A 22,357-nucleotide genomic window follows, 5' to 3' on the forward strand; every position below is an offset into this window, starting at 1 on the left:
CTCCTTCCGGTAGTAATAAAGCAGGATATCAAATCCAAACTACTACTACTACTACTCTTCTTCTTCTTCTTCTTCTTCTTCTTCTTCTTCTTCTTCTTCTTCTTCTTCTTCTTCTTCCTCTGTGACCATCAGGGTTGGGTCTGCTGTGTTCCTCTTCCATATCCTCCACTTCCTCCTCCTCTATTGGTCGATCTGTCTGCCTGCCTGCCTCCCTCCCTCCCTCCCTCCCTCCACTCGCTGCTTTCCCTTCTGCCTCCCTGTCCCCCCCCCTTCCTTTTTTCTCTTTCTGCAACTCTCGGCCAATCTCTCAGTCATTCTTCCCTCTGAGCCCTGCTGGGCACTCCGCTTACACTTCTAATGCACTGCCGGCCAACTGGGGAGGGCCTCCTGCTGTTGCAACTGCCCACGGCAGTGACCAGATTCCTCTGCTGAGGTGCCCAGAGGATTCTGTGTTCCTTGACTGGCCACCCAGAGCAACAGAAGTGTGGCCTGGGGAGCACACAGATGGGTGGGTGGGCTGCTAGCCACTCCGAACAAGGGGGAGAGATATAATTTTTCTTTCCCCCTGTGCCTGCAGCATTGGGGGGGGGGGCAACTTACATAACTCCTAGGTATGCCCCTGCCTGCCTTACATCAGGTCATATAATTTTTGTCTACCTAGCCCAGGTTTGGGGACTCTTCAGTAGAGGCTGGCAAAGCCCTACCATCCTCAGTCTGCTCTCACCCGCCTGCCACTTACAACTAGTGAAGCGGTGGTTCTGCCAATCATTGGCTCTGGCACCACCTACTATTGGTTTCCCTGCCTGGCATCCTACCAGTCCCAATGGGCACCAGCCACCACTGTGACTTATAGCTGTTCTCCAGGGACCCAAGCAGAGGTCTTTCTTCAGCTGGCTGAGGACAGGAATCGGATACTTTCAGCGTACAATGCATTTGTTTCTTGCTCAGGGGAGCAGGGAGCATGCAACAATATCGAAAAGGGAATCTTGCACTGGAATAACTGCTACACATCCCTGGGCACGAGATGTTACCATACCTGGTCACCTTTGGGTCCTCGATCCCCTTTTATTCCCTTTGGTCCTTTGCTCCCCTGGAAGAGTAAAGTTTAAATTAGAGGGTCATTGAGAACAGGCAGTAGCATGACCTGGTCAGCCTTTAGTGCAGGAGTGGGGAGCCCTTTGTCAACCCAAGGACTCCAGCCCCCTGGGGTAAACCTTCCAGGCCAGTGGTGGAAGGGGCAAGACTAAAAAATAGGTGGAATAGCAAATGCAACTCATACTTTTGTATGTTCCAGTCACAGAAATGTCAGTAGCATCCATGTGTGCATACATCTCTCTCCAGGCTTCATCCAGGCAAGCAAGCAAGAGGCATCACCAGGGTTCAAGAACGCATTCCAGCTGACAGACTGAAGCATCATGAAGGGTGTTGGGCAGATCTCATGAGGAGATGGGTGTGAAATATAGGGAGAGGGCTGAGGGCCAGGCTGAGAGGCCCCATTCATCCCTCGGCAAATCCAACTTTTGAATTGCACTCTCCTCTTTGTTTATTCCAGGCATAGGCAAACTTGGGACTACAACTCCCATCATCCCTGACCACTGGTCCTGTTAGATGGGGATTATGGGAGTTGTAGTCCCAAAACATCTGGAGGGCCAAGTTTGCCTATACCTGGTCTATTCCTCAGTGGGGCTGAATTTTCAACCAAGCCATTTCTTTGGGGTTAAGATGGAACTTTTCAAATACTGACAAAATTTAGTGGGGCGGCGGGGACCACCAAATTTCATACTGATGCTGAAATGTAGGAAGTTGAGTTGAAGATTGGAAAAATGGGGATCTGAGAAAAAATGAAATTGACAGATTCCTGCCTCCCTATCCCAGATGAATCAGAATGATATCATTGCTCCTTGGCTTCAATAAAATGCATATTTTAGGATAAAATGATGTGTGTATAAATGCATATTTTAGGGATAACGTATACAAAAATTAATATCTTGTGATGGGTAGGGAAGTTGATAAAAGTTGATGCCGATTTTCATGTCTTTTGTTTTAAAAAAGAAGACTGAGGTGGAAACAGGACAGGATGGATTTAGCACTGAACACATGTGACGCTGACATTAATCAGAAACAGAGTGCTCTGTCCATTGCTATTACTTTCATTTCACTGAACATTTATTTCAGGTGGGGAAAGCAAAGCCACTTACATGGTCCCCAGGGGGTCCTTGAGGGCCCTGGCTCCCGGTCAACCCCTTAAATAGAGACAAAAGGTATTTTTTTTAATAAAAAAGCCAAAGAAACTTTAAGACATGGAATCTTGCCCTCACTTTCCCTTCATCCCCTCCTTTCCACAATAAAACACATGCAAGCTATAAGGCTGAGCTGGAAATTATCCAAGAAGATTTAAATGCTCTGAAATTTGGGGGATACCCTTCATCCTGTTACCATATATTTTGTTGGACACTGTGTTCTCTGGGGGTGGCAGCCTCCCTTCCCCCTCCCCAAAGACACCTGAGAATGACCAATATTAGCTGTCAGCTGTGGAGAGAACAGTCTTGCCTCCCTATGAATAGTTCAGCAGGACCACAAAATTGATTACCCTCAGGAACTTTGCCACCTGATAATGCATTGGTTCTCAAAAGGTGTTGTGTGCCATATTGTTGTGGCAGGAGAGGATGGCAATGTGGTGGGAAGATTCATTGACAATCAAAGAAACATTTAAACATTTCAGTATAGTATAGCATAGCATAGTTTTTTAAAAAAATTTTTTTTGCAGAATATGCATAGATATCTTTTCAAATCCAAGCACTACTAGGAGTTGCTTCTTTTTGCTTTCCAATGTATTTCTTATCAATAAAAAACTGGTGTGGCGTGAGTAAATTATTATTCTGAAAGTGTGGCCCAGAGAAAGAAGTTTGAGGGCTACTGCACTAATGGTACAGGAAAATTAATAGAATCTTAGAGTTAGAAGGGACCCCAAGGGTCATCTAGTCCAACCCACTTCAATGCAGGAATCTCAGCTAAAGCATCCCTGACAGATGACCATCCAACCTTTGCTTCAAAACCTCCAAGGAAGGAGAGTCTACAAACTGTCTTGGGAGTCTGTTCCACTGCTAAACAGTTTTTACTGTCAGAATCCCCCCACCCCCAAAATGTTTAGTTGGAATCTCATTTCTTGCAACTTGAAGCTATTGGTTCTAGTCCTACCAACCAGAGAAGGAGAAAACAAGCATGTTCTCTCTTTCATGTGACGGCCCTTAAGATATTCATCTGGGGAAGCATTTCAGCTCACCGCTAGAAATCAGCACATACAAAACAGGTAGATCATCACCATCTCTCCATCTGCGGGAAAACTGGTGGGGGGCATGGCATGGGCATCGCTAGGATTTTTGCTAGGGGTGCAGTTTTTTGTTAGAGGGGGCAGAACCTCTGATTAGTATTGATTTGTATCAGCACCAAACTTTATTTTGGAACTTCAAGTTTGGTTATATATGGCTTCTGGGAGGTGAAGTGTCTTCTGATTTCACTGATTAAAAATTTCAGGGACCTGGCTAAATTTGCTTGGTGTTCTGTATCTTCCACGTGCTGTTTGATGGGGCTTTTTTGGCTTGTTAATACCCCATGTTGAGTAGGATCTGTGGGGTGAGGCCTAGAGTTGTTATTACAGTCATACCTCGGGTTGAATGTGCTTCAGGTTGAGCGCTTTTTGGTTGCTCTCCACGGCAATCCGGAAGTAACGGAGCATGTTACTACCGGGTTTCACTGCTCGCGCATGCGCAGATGCTTGAAATGACGTCACATGCATGCGCAGAAGTGGCAAGACACGACCCGCGCATGTGCAGATGCGCCGTCGCATCTTACGTTCCATTAAGGATGCAACCCGAGGTACCACTGTATGTTTATCACTGCACATTTCCACGTCATCTGGAAACTGTCCTTAATAGTTAAGGGAGCAAGGCCACTTGGGAGGAAGAATAGTCTCAGCCAGTAATTTAGTCTGGCGAACCATACTCTAGCCTCAATTCTTACGAATCCAGTTTCGAGACGTATTGTAGCACTGGAGATTTTTTGGGCACTTGTCCAGCTGATCTTAACAGTTTAGATTGTACCAGTTCTAATGGTGCGCAATTGGCAAAGGGGCCTAACTGGGCACCATATACAAGCTGCACAATGGATTTGGCCTCAAACCGTTTGAGGGGTGCAAGTATATATTGTCCAGCTTTAGTTCAGCTTAGGTACCTAAGTATTGCATTTACACTTCTAAGGACATTCCTTGCAACATAATCCCCAGTGCTACTTGAAGATGCTGGGGACTGAACCTATGGCCTTATGCATGCAGAGCAGATGCTAAACCATTGAGCTGCTGAACCACTGAGCTCCAGGGGCCCCTTCCCTGCAGGAGGAAATGCCTGGAGGGGATGTGAAGATGAATCGCCAGAACGCCAGGAAAATTGTTACCACATTCAAGCCACCAATTTGTGCAAGTGAGATGGGGCAGCCTCATTTCTCAATGTCAAGCACCTGTCACCTTGGGGCTTTGATCAGTTGATCGACAAGAGAAGAAGCAGAAACAGAGGAAGAAAGGGTGCAGAAACAGGGAACATTCCTGCGGAACCTGATCTGAGTTAGAACATCATCAGACCCAAGCTGGAAGGAAGGGTGGGTGAGGAATAACACCCAAAATCTACACCTAATCAATCACACTGAAGTCTCCTGATGGTGATGCAAAATGCCCAGGGAACTCATTTCTAGCCCGGGGGAGGGAGTCTAGCTGGAGGCAGAAAAAAGTTTTTTTAAAAAGTATATGCTTGTAGCATATACACTCACAGGCAGGGCCGGATTTAGGTTTGATGAGGCCCTAAGCTACTGAAGGTAATGGGGCCCTTTATATGTCCAGCTGTCCTTTGTCAACAACAAATTGTCACTGGGTTTTTTTTGTGTTGAATATATGCTATATGGTAATTTATGGAACTAATAGGTATCTAAAGCCATTTGCACATAACAAAATATGTATTTTATCATAAAATACATATTTTATGTAGGCACCCTCTATATAAAAATGAGCAAACCAGCGATATTTTAGGGACCAGGCTAGTAGGCGGGGCCCATTACTTACATCAAAAGAGCCTAAGGTAAAGGTAAAGGTACCCCTGCCCGTACGGGCCAGTCTTGCCAGACTCTGGGGTTGGTGCGCCCATCTCACTCAAGAGACCGGGGGCCAGCGCTGTCCGGAGACACTTCCGGGTCACGTGGCCAGCGTGACATCGCTGCTCTGGCGAGCCAGAGCAGCACACGGAAACGCCGTTTACCTTCCCGCTGGTAAGCGGTCCCTATTTATCTACTTGCACCCGGAGGTGCTTTCGAACTGCTAGGTTGGCAGGCGCTGGGACCGAGCAGCGGGAGCGCACCCCGCCGCAGGGATTCGAACCGCCGACCTTTCGATCGGCAAGTCCTAGGCGCTGAGGCTTTAACCCACAGCGCCACCTGCGTCCCTCAAAAGAGCCTACACAACACAAAACACTGTTGCTGTATGTAGGTTTTATTTTATTATTTTATCTTATATTTTGGAAATGTATATCCAGTGTTTTTTTCCTTTATTTTTTTTTGCCCTCCCCCCAAGAGAGTGGGGCTCTAAGCTATAGCTTGTTTAACTTATACAGTCATAGCTTGGGTTACAGATGCTTCAGGCTGGGTGTTTTCGGATTGCACACCACGCTGAACCGGGAAGTACCGGAATGGGTTACTTCCGGGTTTTGGTGCTCTCACATGCGCAGAAGCGCTACATCGTGCTTTGCGCATGCGCAGAAGTGCCGATTCAAAACCTGCGTGTGCGCAGACGCGGCAATGCAGGTTGCAAATGCTGCAGGTTGTGAACGTGCATCCTGCGTGGATCACATTCGCAACCCGAGCGTCCACTGTACATAAATCTGGCACTGCTCACAGGAACATAGCACACTGTCAGACCAGTGGCCCAGCAGCAGCTCTCCAGGTTCTCAGACGTACCTAGGGATGGGGGGGATTGAACCTAGCATCCTCTGAAGGCAAAGCATGTTGTGACAGATCCCCGATGGAACATGGTACTCAGCCACTTAACAGAAGTTACAGCCACATCATACATGGCTTCCACCAAAGAATCCTGGGAACTGTAGTTTGTTAAGGGTACAGGGAATTGTAGCTCTGTGACAGGCAAGCTGCAGCTTTCAGTATCCTTTCACAGTGGTGGAGCTGCATTTCCTGGACATCACAGTCCAGGGGTAGAGGGGTAGGGAAGCTGCCGCCCACTCTCTTGCTGCTATCTGCCCCTGGGTCAGGCCTGACCCAGAGGTGTAGGTGCTGTGGCCGGGTGCAAGGTGCACCACAGCCAAGGAGGATGGGTGGCATCATTGCTATCCACTCTCCTGCTCTCCTCTGGGTCAGCGCTGACCCAGAGGCAGAGACTGTGATGATGGGGGGGTTGTCCGGTGCGCTTCCATTGCCACTCAGCTTGCCGGACAATAGCAGAGTACAAAGACAGCCTGTGCTCTGTGTGCTGGCATGCAGAAAAGAGAGTCTATGCTGCTTCTTAGTCTAATTCTAAGAAGCTTTATTTGTATAGTCATATCTCAGGATAAATGTGCTTCAAGTTAAGTATTTTCGGGTTGCACTCTGCAACCACCCGGAAGTAACGGAGCACATTACTTCCGGGTTTTGCTGTGCGCGCATGCCCAGACGGTCAAAATGACATTACGCGCAAACATGTGGATGCGGGTTGCATTTGCTTCAGGATGCAAACAGGGCTCCAGAACGGATCCCGTTCGCATCCCGAGGTACCACTGCATAGCAGAAATAAATCAGAAACTCCGGAGACTGCATGTTGTCTCCCTTCCTTGGTTAAAACCGAAACCAGTCTCACACAGAACAAAGAACAGATCCTCAGATGGAGACCACCCCCAGTGGGCAGGACCCTCACTCTGAGCTGTTTAACCCTATAAGCTCTGATTCTCCTCACAGAGACATGGGAATACATGAGCACAAAAGTGCACCCTGGACCCTGAACTCCCCTGGACCCTCCCACCCTATGCCTCCGTCCTTTGAGAGACAGCATGTGCTTTTAAATGTTTGGTGCAGATGTGACCAGAGAATAGAGAGAGAAAACGAGAGCAAGAAGAATGTCATTTTGCAACCACGTGTTAACTGAGAGACTATGTGTTTTCAGTGGAATTAATGGAAATGACTAAGGCCATATTCAGGTCATGTGTTTAAAGAGCTATGATACCACTTTAAACAGAGTGGTTTAAGTATCAGTCCCTCTTCACAGGGTGCTCACTCTCTGTATCCACTCTTAAAGGCATCAAAGCTTCTGAATGCCAGTTGCTAGAAATTGTAGGAAGGGAGAGTGCTCTGGTGCTTGTGGGTTTTCTCACTGGCACCAGGTCATTGGCCTGATCTAGCAGGCTGTTCTTATGCTCTTAATAAAGGAGTGGATTAAATAGGAAACATCAGAAAACTGCCTTATAATATACTCATTATTGTCTACACTTAGTGGCAGCAGCTCTCCAGGGTTTCAGATAAAAGTCTTTGGAGATGACAAGGACTGAACCTGGAACTTTTTGCATATGCTCTATCATTGAGCTCCAGTCCCTCATCCGTATCTACTTAGTGTAACTTTTGCTTTTTGCAAATGAATTTTGCATGCCTGTTATATTGTTTAAGAAACTTGTTTAACCCGAGGCAACCAGTTGCAGAGAAGGTGGGCAACAGAAAGTATATACTGGGGGAATCAAATACTTTCTCAAATAGTTTTCAGTAAAAACAACAACAACATAAGAACCCCACATTGTTTGTCTCTCACTTATTTTGATTAGGTAGAATGAAAGGGAGTATTCCATTCTACTTCAGCGACTGGCACAGAGCCAAACCTGCCTTTATGTACTAGAAGAGCTAAAATCTTTGTTTCCAAGCATAGCTTCTTGCTGAAATCCTGTAATATTTTACAGGATCCTTCCTTCCTTCCTTCCTTCCTTCCTTCCTTCCTTCCTTCCTTCCTTCCTTCCTTCCTTCTGCTTTTGTTGCTCTGTAATGCAAGAGGGCCCTTCCAGATGGGAATAATGCAACAACACTGGCGAAGCATTATGAAACAACTAATAAAGCAGAATGTTGTGTTGACAGTCAAGTATAAATGCACTATTGCTGCATCAATGATATATTGTAGGATATACTCACAAACCACCACTACCCAGTCTCACTGCATAAGCTTTGCAGAATTAAATCAGAATGAATGCTGAATAAACAGGTTATCCAGAAGACCCTGTGCCGTGCCTCTGTCTACTTCCTTGAACAAGAAACTAGGCCTTTAGTGTCATCAGCCCAGTCCTGCAGAATACTCTGCCAACAGAGATTCAGCAAGCACCTTCTGTTTCAACGTTTACAACGCCTGCTGAAAACATTTTATTTTACTGGGCCAATGCAGGCAACTTGAGAATATACCTTTCTCACAATACAGTGGTACCTTGGGTTACATACGCTTCATGTTACAGACTCCGCTAACCCAGAAATAGTACCTTGGGTTAAGTACCTTGGGTTAAGAACTTTGCTTCAGGATGAGAACAGAAATTGTGCTCTGGTGGCGCGGCAGCAGCAGAAGGAGGCCCCATTAGCTAAAGTGGTACTTCAGGTTAAGAACAGTTTCAGGTTAAGAACAGACCTCTGGAACGAATTAAGTACTTAATTGGTACAGGTTGAGGTACCACTGTAGCTAATTGATGTCAAATTTTAACCTTTGATATGGTTTTTATTCTACTGTTTTATGTGCTACAGTTGTGAACAGTTTTGGATATTTCCTTTTTATGAAAAAGCAGCACGTGAATAATTTTATAAGTAAGTAAAAGGAGAAGAGCGAGTACGCTTGGAGCACACCATTCCCCTCTGTGCAGATTTCAACACATACCATTAGGCCATCTCGTCCATGCACCCCTCTTAGGCCAGAAAGACCACTTTCTCCCTGAAACATGACAAAGGAAGCATAATGTTAGGGATTGCAGGCATGGAGAAAACAGGACACACAAGAAGCTATCTTATGATGTCAGACCACTGACATAAATAGTTCAGTTTTGTCAACGCTGGAAGTTCCCCTGGTCTTTTCCATGCCTACACAGAGATGCCAGGGATGGAACCCAAGACCTCCTGCATGCATAGCTCTTTGCATCAGCTGCACATCTGTTTTATTTCTCATTCCTTTGGCACTGGGATTTAATTACCGTATTTTTCGCTCTATAACACGCACCTGACCATAACACGCACATCGTTTTTAGAGGAGGAAAACAAGGGAAAAAACATTCTGAATGAAACAGTGGATGTATCATTTTTGTGCTTCATGCTGTGGCCACAGTCATGTGATCTGATGGTGAATTTGGGCTGACCCAATGCCAAAATCCTGAGAATCCCTGTGCATCCATGGTTTGTAACCACATTTTTGCACCATTGCAGCCCCAGGCAACAGTGGGTGTGTGATTTTTTTGGTGCAGGCTGTAGCCATGGACATGCTATGTGATCTGATGGTGAATTTGGGGTGACCCAATGCCAAAATCCTGAGAATTCCTGTGGATCCATGCTTTTTAACCACATTTTTGCACCATTGCAGTCCCAGGCAACAGTGGGTGCGTGATTTTTTGGGGGCAGGCTGTAGCCATGGACATGCTATGTAATCTGATGGTGAATTTGGGGTGACCCAATGCCAAAATCCTGAGAATCCCTGTGGATCCATGCTTTTTAACCACATTTTTGCACCATTGCAGCCCCAGGCAACAGTGGGTGCGTGATTTTTTTGGTGCAGGCTGTAGCCATGGACATGCTATGTGATCTGATGGTGAATTTGGGGTGACCCAATGCAAGGATCCTGAGAATCCCTGTGGATCCATGCTTTTAAACCACATTTTTGCACCATTGCAGCCCCAGGCAACAGTGGGTGCGTGATTTTTTTGGTGCAGGCTGTAGCCATGGACATGCTATGTGATCTGATGGTGAATTTGGGGTGACCCAATGCAAAGATCCTGAGAATCCCTGTGGATCCATGCTTTGTAACCACATTTTTGCACCATTGCAGCCCCAGGCAACAGTGGGTGTGTGATTTTTTTGGTGCAGGCTGTAGCCATGGACATGCTATGTGATCTGATGGTGAATTTGGGGTGACCCAATGCAAGGATCCTGAGAATCCCTGTGGATCCATGCTTTTTAACCACATTTTTGCACCATTGCAGCCCCAGGCAACAGTGGGTGCGTGATTTTTTTGGTGCAGGCTGTAGCCATGGACATGCTATGTGATCTGATGGTGAATTTGGGGTGACCCAATGCAAAGATCCTGAGGATCCATGCTTTGTAACCACATTTTAAGTGGGGAGCGAAGGAAAAACAAAGAAGGGACATTAGAGGGGTGTGCAGAGAAGCAGCTGGCTAAGAATGCAGGAGAGGGATTTAACGGGAGGGAGGAAAGAAAGGCAAAAGTTTCCCCCCACCCAAGCCAGCCATCTCTCTCTCTCTCTCTCTCTCTCCCTCCCTCCCTCCCTCCCTCCCTCCCTCCCCCCCTCTCTCTCCCTCCCCCCTCTCTCCCTCCCTCCCCTCCCCCCTCTCTCTCTCCCTTCCCCCCTCTCTCTCCCTCTCCCCCAGCAGCACCGGAGCTTGCCTGGAGGGGAGGGGCTTTCCCTGCTCTTTGTTCCGTTTCAGCAAACACAGCAACGAAACAGAGGAGGGTGGGCAGTAAGACCCTGAGGCAGAATGCAGGAAAGCAGCCGCTTCCTCTTTTCAGGTTTCGCTTCTCCGTGCAGCGTGCAGCGCCGCGATTTGATTTTTGCATGATTTTTCGGCTCCAGGGACCACACATTCGCTCTATAACACGCACAGACATTTCCCCTTCCTTTTTAGAAGAAAAAATCTGCGTGTTATAGAAGGAAAAATACGGTATTTATACCAGGAGTGGAGAATCTGTGGCCTTCCAGATGTTGCTGGACTTCACCGCCCACCATACCTGACTACTCACCATACTTGGCAGGAGCTGGTAGGAATTATAGTCCAACCACATCTAGATGACTACAGGTTCCCTACTGCTGATACATGCCTCTGGATACCAGTTTCAGGGAATCACGAGTGTGCTCTTGCATTTACACTTGCCATGCAGGCTTCTGGCAGGCATTTGGTAGGCCACTAGGAGATGTGGATACTGGACCAAATCTAGCTGGACTCATGTTCTTGGCTTTAAGAACACAACCATCCAAACTTGTTTTATACACTTCTTTGAATCCTCAAGGGCTAATTAAGCTATGTAATTTTCTCTCACAAGGTGTAGTGACTGTGACTGATGTGGACCATCTTTAAAAGAGGATTAGACAAATTCATGGATAATATGGCTGTCAAAGGGCTACTAGTTATGCTACCTCCACTGTCTGACATGATATGCCTCCCAAAACCAGTTGCTGGAAATCATGGAGCGGGGGTACGACCTGCTGTCACACTGAAATCCAGCTTGTGGGCTTCATCATCATCATCATCGTCGTCGTCATCGTCATTGTCATCATCATAAATTTTATTTATACCCTACCCTCCCCAGCCAGAGCCAGGCTCAGGGTGGCTAACACCAATAAAATCACAGTAAAAACATAATAGGGGGGAAAACCCCCAATTTAAAATACAGGTTAAAATGCAATTTAAAATGCAGCCTCATTTTAAAAGTAGCCCATAGATCAAAACCAAAAGGGGAGGGAAACATAAGGGTCAGACTGAGTCCAAACCAAAGGCCAGGCAGAACAGCTCTGTCATGCAGGCCCTGTGGAAAGATGTCAAGTCCTGCAGGGCCCTAGTCTCTTGTGACAGAGCGTTCATCAAATCGGGGCCAGTGCTGAAAAGGCCCTGGCCATAGTTGAAACCAATCTAACTTCCTTGAGGCTCGGGACCTCCAAGGTGTTGTTATTTGTGGACCTTAACATCCTCCGCGGGGCATATCAGGAGAGGCGGTCCCGTAGGTATCCCATGGGACATCTGGTTCACCACAGTGAGAACACAATGCTGTAATAGATGGGCTTTTCACCTGATCCAGCAGTGCCCTTTTTATGTGCTTATGTTCTTATAAATTTAGTAAAAATAATAAAGGAACAGAAGGAGAGTCAGGCCAATCGTGAATCTATTCCAGCATCCTATTCTCACAGTAACTTCAACAGAAAGAAAAGTGGACAAAAAAGGTTCCCATAAGATCTTGGTTAGGCAGAAGATACTGTGCTTCAGGGCAGTGGAGATGGACTATATTAACCATCAGTGGTTCTTTTTTTCTTTCCTCACTGATGATTTTTGTGAAGATGGAAAAAGGTGCCAATTAATTATTGGGAGAAAGAGCAACTCTTTGGTTGTTTAAAAGGCAAGAGGAGAAAGAAAAAAAAAGATATTGTGCTTACTGGGTGTCCTTTGGCTCCAGGGGGTCCTTCTCTCCCAAAGCGACCCTAAAAGGAAAATGATTATATTACCGTGACATGAGGATGAGCAGATGGACAGTAAAAGTGGATTCTGCAAGCTGTTACAAAACCACATACTACCTGGCTGGAAGGATAAACACTTGACCATACACTTTTCAGTGAAGGTCTCACTGTGCTTTCTACACTTGAACATGTAGCTTATAATCACCATTGTTGTTTGCACTTCTGTTTGGATATAAGGACTGTTTAGATTAATATAGATGATTAAATTAGGACGGATGGATTATCCTCATTGTTAATGTGAGCTGATGCTGCTTTTAAATTTCTATTATATTTGCATTAAAGGGGGAAAAAAGTTTGTTTCAAAGGATCACCAGGCAGCAAGACATCTGGAGGATTGTGTCCCACGTCTCTAAGGAAGGTATGGACCACTCACCTGTAATCCCCTAAGTCCTTTGGGCCCATGCCTCCCTTCCAAGCCTTGTGGGCCCTAAAGAGAGTGAAAGGAAGTCCCAGATGTGGTACAGGACCAGATGAAGGGTATGCAAAAGAAAGAGAGAGAAAAATTGTTGTCATGCACTTTTTTATTGTTTTCAAAAATGATTTGGAAGCAGTTCATTCATTTTCTTTATCCCTATTAATTTTAATTCCCCACAGATTCCAATGGGAAACCCACCCACTCTTCTGCTGCCTGTAACTTTGTGTTTCCTATCCCAATGATCTAGTTCATGATTAAGTATTTTCTTTCTGAAGAAACAGAACGCAAGGGGGCAGGGTGTATTTTGCTTTTTCTGCCTCAGGAAACCAGCACCCCTTGGGCATCTCAGCTCTGTTGCCATAGCAATTCCAGAAATGAGTACGTACCTGAGGGCCTGGTGGGCCTGGCAGGCCTGAAGGCCCCGTTTCTCCCTGAAGCAGACACAAAAAAATTTCAACAACAACTTTCTGTCACACACAGTCACATTATAATACATAGATACATATACTTTTAGGTTGAGTAACCTTCTCTTGGTGGGAGTGGTGTATTCATCCTTAAAAAAAATAATATAAACCTTTTAAACTAGGGATGGGGATCCTGTGCCCCCTTCCCCTATTGTTGGTGGACTACCAAGTCATCCTGGCCATCAGCCATGCTCAGTGGCGTAGCGTGGGGGGTGCAGGGGGGGCCGGCCGCACCGGGCGCAACATCTGGGGGGTAAGGTTAGGGGGTGCAAATCCACGGGTTAGGGGGTGCACATCCATGGGTTAGGGGGCACAAATTACTTGCCTTGCCCCGGGTGCTGACAACCCACGCTACGCCACTGGCCATGCTGACTGGGACTACTGGGAGTTGGGAGTCCAACCACAACTAAAGGGGCCACAGTTTCTGCACCCCACCCCTCTTCTTACATGGAAATATTTCACAGCCCATTCCCTTTTTCAGAGGACAGCACCAGTTGTGTTGCTGTTTTTCAACATTTGCAGAGTGCTGGTTGCTACTTTAGAACCCAAGAACTGGTAAGCAGAGCTGAAACTATGTTCTGGTTTCATTGCTTTTAACAAAGAAATCTAGTTGTGGATATTCAACACGTACAGAGAGACAGAGAGAGGGAGGGAGAGGAGTTATGAATGTTTTTGCAATGTGCCAAAGGGCAGGTGAACGTAGGCAACTTAGGTTGCAGGTCAGGATTGGAGAACCTTAATGGTTTATTAACACTTGTCAAAATGTGGAATTTTTAATTGGATGCAGTAATGCTTCTGAAAACCAGCTTCTGGAAAGCACAGGAGGGGAGAGTGCTCTTGTGCTCAGGTCCTGTTTACAAGTCTACTACTGAGGAATATGGTTGTGGATATGAGAATGAGGATGCTGGACGAGATGACCCATTGGTCTGGTCCAGCATGTTGTTCTTCTGTTAATCTTACATCCACTTACCCCTCCCCCACCTCCCTCCTGACTTCTGTTCAAATAATTTCTCTGAGGATGGAATTTTGCATTTTGCATTTGCACCATTCAATTTTCCCAGAACACTTACCTGGGAGCCATTAACTCCTTGCACTCCAGTCAGTCCTGGTTCCCCCAGCTCACCCTATAAACACCAACACAGATAAGGTGACTGAATTTGTTGTTGTGCAATTAAAAAATATTTATTGACAGGTGCTATTTGACTGCAAATATCTCCTGAGGCAAATTTGGAGGACTCTGCTAAAGGGAAACTTTGTGGGGAGCATTTTTTACACATATGAAATGAAACAAAATAAAAAGCATTAACATACAACTATGAAGAGCATTATTGTCATGTTCTGAAACAATGCTGGACCCCATGATGAAAGTAGTGAAAGGCCTGAGGCAAGGCTGGGCAAAGGTTAGTGGACTGGAGATAGCTCTGAGTGAGCGGTTTGCTCCAACAAAGTTTGGGAGGAAACAGAAGCCTTTATGCCTCTGTCTCCATATTTCCTACCTCCTGCCTTGAGGGACATCTTTGGGAGAAGAAAAGTCTAAGGAGTAAATCCTATGCAAATCCAGAGTGCAGTCCCTAAGTGTCAGGGACTGGGCAGAGAAGAAATGGTGGAAACTGTTGATATTTTCACCCCCTCCCATTGCAAGAACCTCCTGATATGATGTTTTCAGAAAGGGGTGTGTGTGGAAACTGCTCTTCGCTCCTGCCTGACTCTGTGTGGAGTCTGTGTGTTATCTATGTAGTGATTAGATGGCTGAGTGAGAGCTGTAACACTCATGCAAGCCAGTAGTTTTAGTTGCAGTAGCTATTAGAAATAAAAGAAGTTATGCTTCCCAGCTTTCTTCCGTGTTGTTTATACTGTGCTGAGTCTGGTGTTCACAATGCACAGTTGTGAGTCCAGTGCACTGAGACCTGTTTTTCAGGAGTGGAAGGTCTTTGGAAGTGCTCCAGTCACCTAGCCCAGTCGGGGCAGTACTAGTTATTGAGCCCAGTCGCTGGCACCGGTTCAAAGGCGTACGGACAGAAATTGCCTCCCCATCCTGACCCTTCCAGGGAGGAGAAAGAGGAAGACAGTGTAGCTTTACAACAGGGGTTTGAGGGAGGTAGCAACTCAGAGGCAGATGAGGAGAAAAGCTGGGAAATCCTGGGAGAGCCGGAACAACACCCAGCTGACACATTGTCATTAGAAAGCATTCCAGACCCTCCATCTCCCAGAACCCAGTGAGCCTTAAAAGTAGGAGAGCAAAGAGCTCAAAGACAGAAACTTTTCCTTGTCTTTATACTTTCCTGGGCAACCAGCTGGGACTTGCTGACAGCATCCTGACTCTAAGATGTATGCCTCCTGCAGCCAAGATGGTGCCAAATGTATTGCTCTGCTTTCCATTGGACCACATCAATGAGACCAAGATGGGGTCTTGTCGTCTGGGCAGCCCAGGACCTCCATACACACTGCCCAGGTTTGCCAGTTTGGTGCTGCAGAAGGCAGCAATTATGAGTTACCGCTCTCTGCAGCCACAGCATGCACTGTGATTCTCCAACAATTTGACTTCACTCCTGGAGCCACACTCCATTGTTTCTTGTGACAGAATGATGTCAGCAACTCCATACTCCCTTCTCCAAGCTCCACCCCCTTGAGAGAACTTCAGAGCCTTCAAGGGCCAACCCTCTGGCCTAAATAGAGACTCCTCCTGAATTCCACTGATTCTCAAAAGTGCTAAATTGGTGATGTGCAGTGGGAACTTTCCTCATAAGGGATCTTCTCTGTCCTCTTGATCATATAGGCCATCCTTTTATGGATCTTTTCCAATTCTACAGTATCCTTTTTGAAGTGAGGTGACTAGGACCATACACAGTGTAGTCTCACCATAGATTTGTATAAAGGCATTATAACAGCAGTTTTATTTTCAATTCCTTTCCTAATGATCTCTAGCATGGGATTTGCTTATTTTACAGCTGTCCAAAGCTCTTAGGTTCTTCCCACACTTGCCCCATATTGATGGCCAAGGAAAGTCCTAATGGACGATCTGAACTACAGACTGATTACTATCATGGCTTCTCCCGAAGAATCCTGGAAACTGCTAGACAATATTTGTATCATTCACAAAATTACAGTTCCGATAATTCCTCAAGGAGAGTAATTTATTATCCAACCAGTACTTAAATCTGCATTGTAGATATTCTCGGAGTCTGGAAATTGGGCTAGATAATTTTTTCAACCCTCCTCATGACTCAACAGCCCCATCATTTTAATCAGAAGAAACTTAAACTCATGGCAAACAAGGCTATTATGAGTACAAACTGACATGTGGCCATCCTGAAGTCATGAGATTAACAAAGGAAGTTCTAACACTAACTGAACTGGAGAAGAGGAAGGAGTAGAGCCTGAGAGAAAAACAACTAACAAGTAATTAGTCAAGAAGGAATCAGTGAGGGAGGAAAGCTTCCTGTTCTATCTATCACCCCTGCTTGTTTGGGTAACTTATTAAAAGCATTGTTCCTTTATTTTGACATTTTACAGGCTAATGAAAAACACTGGGGCAGGATGAGCACAAGAGGGATTTTACAAGTGACTAAAGAAAACGTGAAATTATTACCACAGGCCCTGCAGGTCCTGAACAGCCCATGGAGCCGGCATCTCCCTACAACAGGATAAAATGTTTAAATTAGACACTACCTTCCTAAACAACAACTTCTTCAGTCTTATGAAGAATCTAGAAAGCTGCATTATACAGAGTCAGAACATTGGTTCATCTAGCTGAATATTGTCTACACTGACTGGCAGAGGCTCTCTAGGATTCCAAGCAGGGAATATTTCCCAGCCTTTCCTGGAGGTGCCAGGGATTGAACCTGGGACCTTCTGTGTGCAATGCAGATGTTCTGCCACTGGGTTACAGGCCTTTGCTCTGTAGCTTGAGCCAGCACAACCAATAGTGGGAGTTATAGTCCAGCAACATCTGGAGGGTCACAGCATTCTGTAGAGGATGGACCCTGATATTTTTATAGCTAGCAAAAGCAAAACACATCATGCAGAACAAGAGTGACTATGCCTATGCACATAAATCATTTTTTGCTAGTGCATAGTTTTGATTCCTGCTTGGCAGGGGGTTGGACTCGATGGCCCTTATGGTCTCTTCCAACTCTATGATTCTATGATTCTATGATTCCTTTAATATAGATCCTCTCTGATACATTATAAATTAGGTTGCACTTTGATGCAGGTTGATACATTTTTATGTTTTGTATATGTTTTGTTTCTCTCATGAGCTTAAAAATATTAATGCGCATTGTTTAGAGATATTTACTCATTATCTTACTTAAAATGTGGAATGATGATGATTAGTAGTTACTGGATTATGAATAGGAACTTTGTATTGTTTGCTTATGTTGCCTTTTGCTGGGATTTAAAAACTAGCTAGAGAATTCTGTTGAATTATGAAGGGATACATAGATAATATTTAAATAATATAATATAATATGTTTAGAGTAAACACAGCTTTTATCCCTATTAAGTATCTTGCCAGAGAGGCAGGTTAGAAAGCTTGAAAACAAATTAAAAACAAAAGAAATCCAAACTTCATCAAGCCATTGCAAGAGGAAACTCAGCTGGAGCAAGAGGAAACTCAGCAGGGCTGGAGACTGCTGCAAAATTAAGCAATGTTCTTGCCAATGGAAAACCACTAACACTAAGGCTTGTACAACAGAAAGCCAGGGTTGTGTAGTGGTTAGAGCGCTGGACTAGGACCTGGGAAAGCATGGTTCTAATCCCCACTCAGTCATAAAGCTCAATGGGTGACTTTGGGCCAGCCCCAAACTCTTAGTCTAACCTACCTCACAGGGTTGTTGTGAGAATAAAATAGAGAGAGGGAAAGCATGGATACCACCTTGAGTTCTTTGAGGGCAAAGTGGGATATAAATCAAATCAAATAAAAAAATTAACCAGGCAAATGGGCAACAGTGATATCAGTAAATATTGCTTACAATTAAAAGGGGCTGCAAAAAAAGTATCATGCTTAGAACAGAGGACTAAAGGAGCAGAGAAGGAACCACTCACCTTTGGCCCAGGGAGACCCTGAAAACCATGAAGACCTTTAGGGCCCATCAAACCCTGTAAGACAAACCTCTATAATGTCATGTAATAATATTTGGAGGTGATGTTATTTATTGCTGACAATGACACTGAAGGGAACCTTTTTGAACCCGAGAGTCACACTAACATCTGGACAAAAGCCCAGATCACTATCAGATTCAGGGGTCTTGACAAAATATATTTGCTCTGCTAAAGATTTAAGGAACCATGAGAAGTTGCCCATCCCTGCTGTGAAGATAGATTAAATAGCCAAAGTGATATAGCCAAATTGCATACCTGGAGCCCAACAGGTCCAGAAGGTCCGCATTCTCCTTTGACCCCCTGAAAAATGACATAAAATGAAAAATGACATACAATGTAGGATACAAACATACTACTACAACTAAGCCAGAATGCGGCAGCTAGACTGGTGACTGGGAGTGGCAACTGGGATCATCTAACTGTCAGTTTGCATTTCTTGGTACAGAAAGTATTGATCTGATGTGTAGAGATCTTTTATATTCTAATTACCGTATTTTTCTCTCTATAAGACGCACCAAACCACAAGACGCACCTAGTTTTTGGAGGAGAAAAACAAGAAAAAAAATATTCTGAATCTCAGAAGCTAGTACAGCAAGAGGGATTGCTGCACAGTGAAAGCAGCAATCCCTCTTGCTGTTCTGGCTTCTGGGATAGCTGTGCAGTCTGCATTCGCTCGATAAGACGCACACACATTTCCCCTTATTTTTTAGGAGGCAAAAAGTGAGTCTTATAGAGCAAAAAATACGGTAATTCAAGAGGGTTCTGGAAGCTTCTCTGTGTGAAAGAAACAAGCAGAAGCTTATTCCTTCAGAGAAGCTGAGTACAGCTGGCTTAAACTGGTCCTCCTCTGCGGGTCTGCTGCTGGTTCTCTTACTGTTACAGGGAACCAGGCAGAGGGCCTTCTTGTTAGTGGCACCCTCCTTGTGGAACACCCTTCCAGCAGATGTCAAGGAAATAAACAACCATCTTTAGAAGACATCTGATGGCAGCCCTGTATCAGGAAGTTTTTAATGTTTTGATGTTTTAGTATGTTCTGATATATGCTGTGAGCTGCCCAGAGTGGCTGGAGAAATCCAGCAAGATGAGCAGGGTATAAATAATAAAATTGTTGTTGTTGTTGTTCCTCCACAGTTCTTCTGAAGGCTGCTAACCTGCTCTTCATTTTTATCTTAAGGAGGAGGTGGAGATTGTGGAAATATATATGCACAGTTTATAAAAGAGGGCAGGGAAATTTTTAATGTTTGAGGTCTTATTGTGTTTTTAATATTTTGTTGGGAGTTGCCCAGAGTGGCTGGGGCAACCTGATCAGATGTTGATGCTGATGATGATGCTGATGATTACAATATATGTCTTACAATATATAAACAAACACATAAAATGGTGGGAAACAAACAAAAAAATCTAAAATCCCACTCAAGGTCACAGATAAGAGTCGAAGGCCTGCCAAAAAGGAAATGCTTTTGCCTGGTACCTGTGTAAACTGCTCTGAGTTTTTTTTTGTTTTTTTATTTTATTTTGTGAACACCAGTATAAAAATATTTTTTTAAAAAATCAATCAATCAAATATGTGTTTATTGTGGACGGGGTCTCATCCGCTACACTCACCTTTGCCCCCTTTTCTCCTTTTTCGCCAAGAGGGCCGGGATCTCCCAGAAAACCCTGAAAGAGGCACATACAGCTGATTTTATTTGTCCTGCCCAACCTCAAAGGCCCCATAGTGACACATATACAAAAACGATAAAATTATTGAGGCACCCTCCATTATCTATCTGGATACTGGATGCCGGAGTTCATTCACACACATGGGATGCACGTTTTTCGGTTCCTCAACTGTTAGGCCTGATCTACACATGCAGAAGGATGAGGCAGTGGGGATTAAAGTGGCTGTACGAAATCAGCCTTCTTGTAATATTGGGATCCCATCCTGTGGTTCTCAGCAGCTGATATTCAGAAGTATTACTCCTTTCACCATCAAGGAAGAGCATAGTCTTCATGACTAGTAGTCATTTATAACCTTATCCTCCAGAAATTTGTCCAACCCTCTTTTAAAGCGATCCAAGACGGTGGCCATCACTACCTCCTGGGGAAATGAGTTCCATGGTTTAACTATGCACTGTGTGGAGGACTTTCTTTTGTCTGCCCTGAATCCTCCAACATTCAGTTTCATTGGATGTTCATGAATTCTAGCCTTATGAGAGAGGGACGAAAGCTCTACTCTGTCCACTTTCTCCATGTCATACATAATTCTGTAAACTTATCATCTTACACACCTTTTCTGTAAACAAATAAAGTCCCAAATGCTGCTGCAACCTTTCTTCAAAGGGGAGTTACTGTGGGATGTAAGACTCAGGTGCAGTCAAACACAACATCGCTGAGTAGACATGAAGGTTGTCTCAGTCCTCCAGCTGGAACTTATTGCTTTTCAGGACTGAGACAAAACTTCCTATGTGTAACTTGAGATGGGTGTGGCCTCTCAAGAAGTAGAAAGAACCACAGGCTGGCGACCATCTTGTCTCTCTTGTCTCTATCGGTGCCATCTTAACAACAGCACTACTAAGATGCACCCTTGGCTCCAGGCCAAGAGAAGAAAAGGGGGGCTTTCTTCCATAAGGAAATACCCACCATATTTAAACTATGTTCTAACCTTTTAAGTCTGCCTTCTGGGAACCTTTGTGTGAACAGATGATTACTTGTGAGTAAACGTTTTATACTTTACAGAAGACTGCGTAGTGTCTTATTTTAGAAAGGATTAAACGGGGAAAATACCAGGAAATATTTACAGAGACTCTAACGAGTCTGAGCAAGCTACCTGCTGTGCGTGTGTTTAAAAAAAGGGGGGAATGTTAACTCTGCTGATTTTGTTGAACTTGTAAAGAAAAGTTGGGATAGGATATCTTAGACAATATATACCCCCCGCATCCCTAAACATTCCCACAGTTACTTCACCCCCTTGGTCGTTTTCCAGCTCTACAATATCTTTTTAGACATGAGGTGGACAGAACTGTACACAGAGAGTATTCTTTTTGACACAGTGCAAAGTTAAAACTATGGAATTTGTGCCTAAAAGAGGTAGTGTTGGTCACCAACTTGGATGACTTTGAAAGAGGATTAGACATACAGACACATGGAGGACAAGGCTTTTGGTAGTTCTTTTTTCCCCTCTAGCGTTTGAGGCAGTCTGCCTTTGAATTCCAAATTATTGGAAGAGAGCTGCTGCAGTCTGGTCCTGCTAGCAGGCTTCCCACTGATGCATCTGGTCAGCCACTGTGAGAACAGAGTTCTGGGCTACATGGGCCTTTGGCCTGATCCAGCAGCGCTCTTCTTAAGTTCTTAGACTACAAGTGAGTAGGGTTGGGAAACTCTGTTCTTGAATGATCCCCTACACAAATTACCAGTCTATGAGCCAGTTGCCCTGACTGCTCTGAGCATCATCTGGATGCCCTGTCTGCTGCTTGGATGACTTGCACTTGCCATGGTTCATAACTGCCTGCCACTGGTGAACCTGATCTCCACAAGTGTTTGCAGCACTGTGTTGAAAAATATGAATCTTATTTAGATCACAAGATGGCTGTTGCACATGGTTAATAAGCTAATCAGCAAACAGGAGAGGGAAACAAGTAGTCCCCCCCCCCAGATGCTTGCAGAAACAACAAACTGGAGTTCAGTACATTAAGAATGCTCCAATGATGAAATCTCAGCTTAATGAACTGAAATAGTGACCAGCTTCAGTTCTCCGCTAGCAGCCTCTCTGGTCCTCCCTTTGCATGAGCCAGGAAGCTGTAGCAAAATGTAGCTTCCTGTTACATTTGTGGGACAGGAGCTACCCTGTCCTCCTGGGCTAGACCCTGTCCAGTGCTCTGCTTTGTGATTTGTTCTGTGATGGAAGA

General features: G+C 44.9%; 1 protein-coding gene across 1 annotated transcript in view; it reads right to left on the reverse strand.

Annotated features, from left to right (window-relative positions):
- LOC310836416 (uncharacterized protein) overlaps positions 1-22,357 on the reverse strand; it is a 161,811-nt gene that overhangs the window by 61,190 nt on the left and 78,264 nt on the right. The window contains exons 15-25 of the mRNA XM_083721576.1: positions 20,076-20,129; positions 18,726-18,770; positions 18,414-18,467; positions 16,957-17,001; positions 14,438-14,491; positions 13,290-13,334; positions 12,862-12,915; positions 12,408-12,452; positions 8,918-8,971; positions 2,199-2,243; positions 1,037-1,090 (exon numbers count right to left, since the gene is read on the reverse strand). Of these exons, the coding sequence (XP_083577702.1) occupies positions 1,037-1,090; positions 2,199-2,243; positions 8,918-8,971; positions 12,408-12,452; positions 12,862-12,915; positions 13,290-13,334; positions 14,438-14,491; positions 16,957-17,001; positions 18,414-18,467; positions 18,726-18,770; positions 20,076-20,129 (549 nt within the window). The remainder of the gene's footprint in view (positions 1-1,036; positions 1,091-2,198; positions 2,244-8,917; positions 8,972-12,407; positions 12,453-12,861; positions 12,916-13,289; positions 13,335-14,437; positions 14,492-16,956; positions 17,002-18,413; positions 18,468-18,725; positions 18,771-20,075; positions 20,130-22,357) is intronic.

The sequence above is a fragment of the Podarcis gaigeae genome (genome assembly GCF_964106915.1).
Source record: "Podarcis gaigeae genome assembly, chromosome: Z".
NCBI classification, from domain to species: domain Eukaryota; kingdom Metazoa; phylum Chordata; class Lepidosauria; order Squamata; family Lacertidae; genus Podarcis; species Podarcis gaigeae.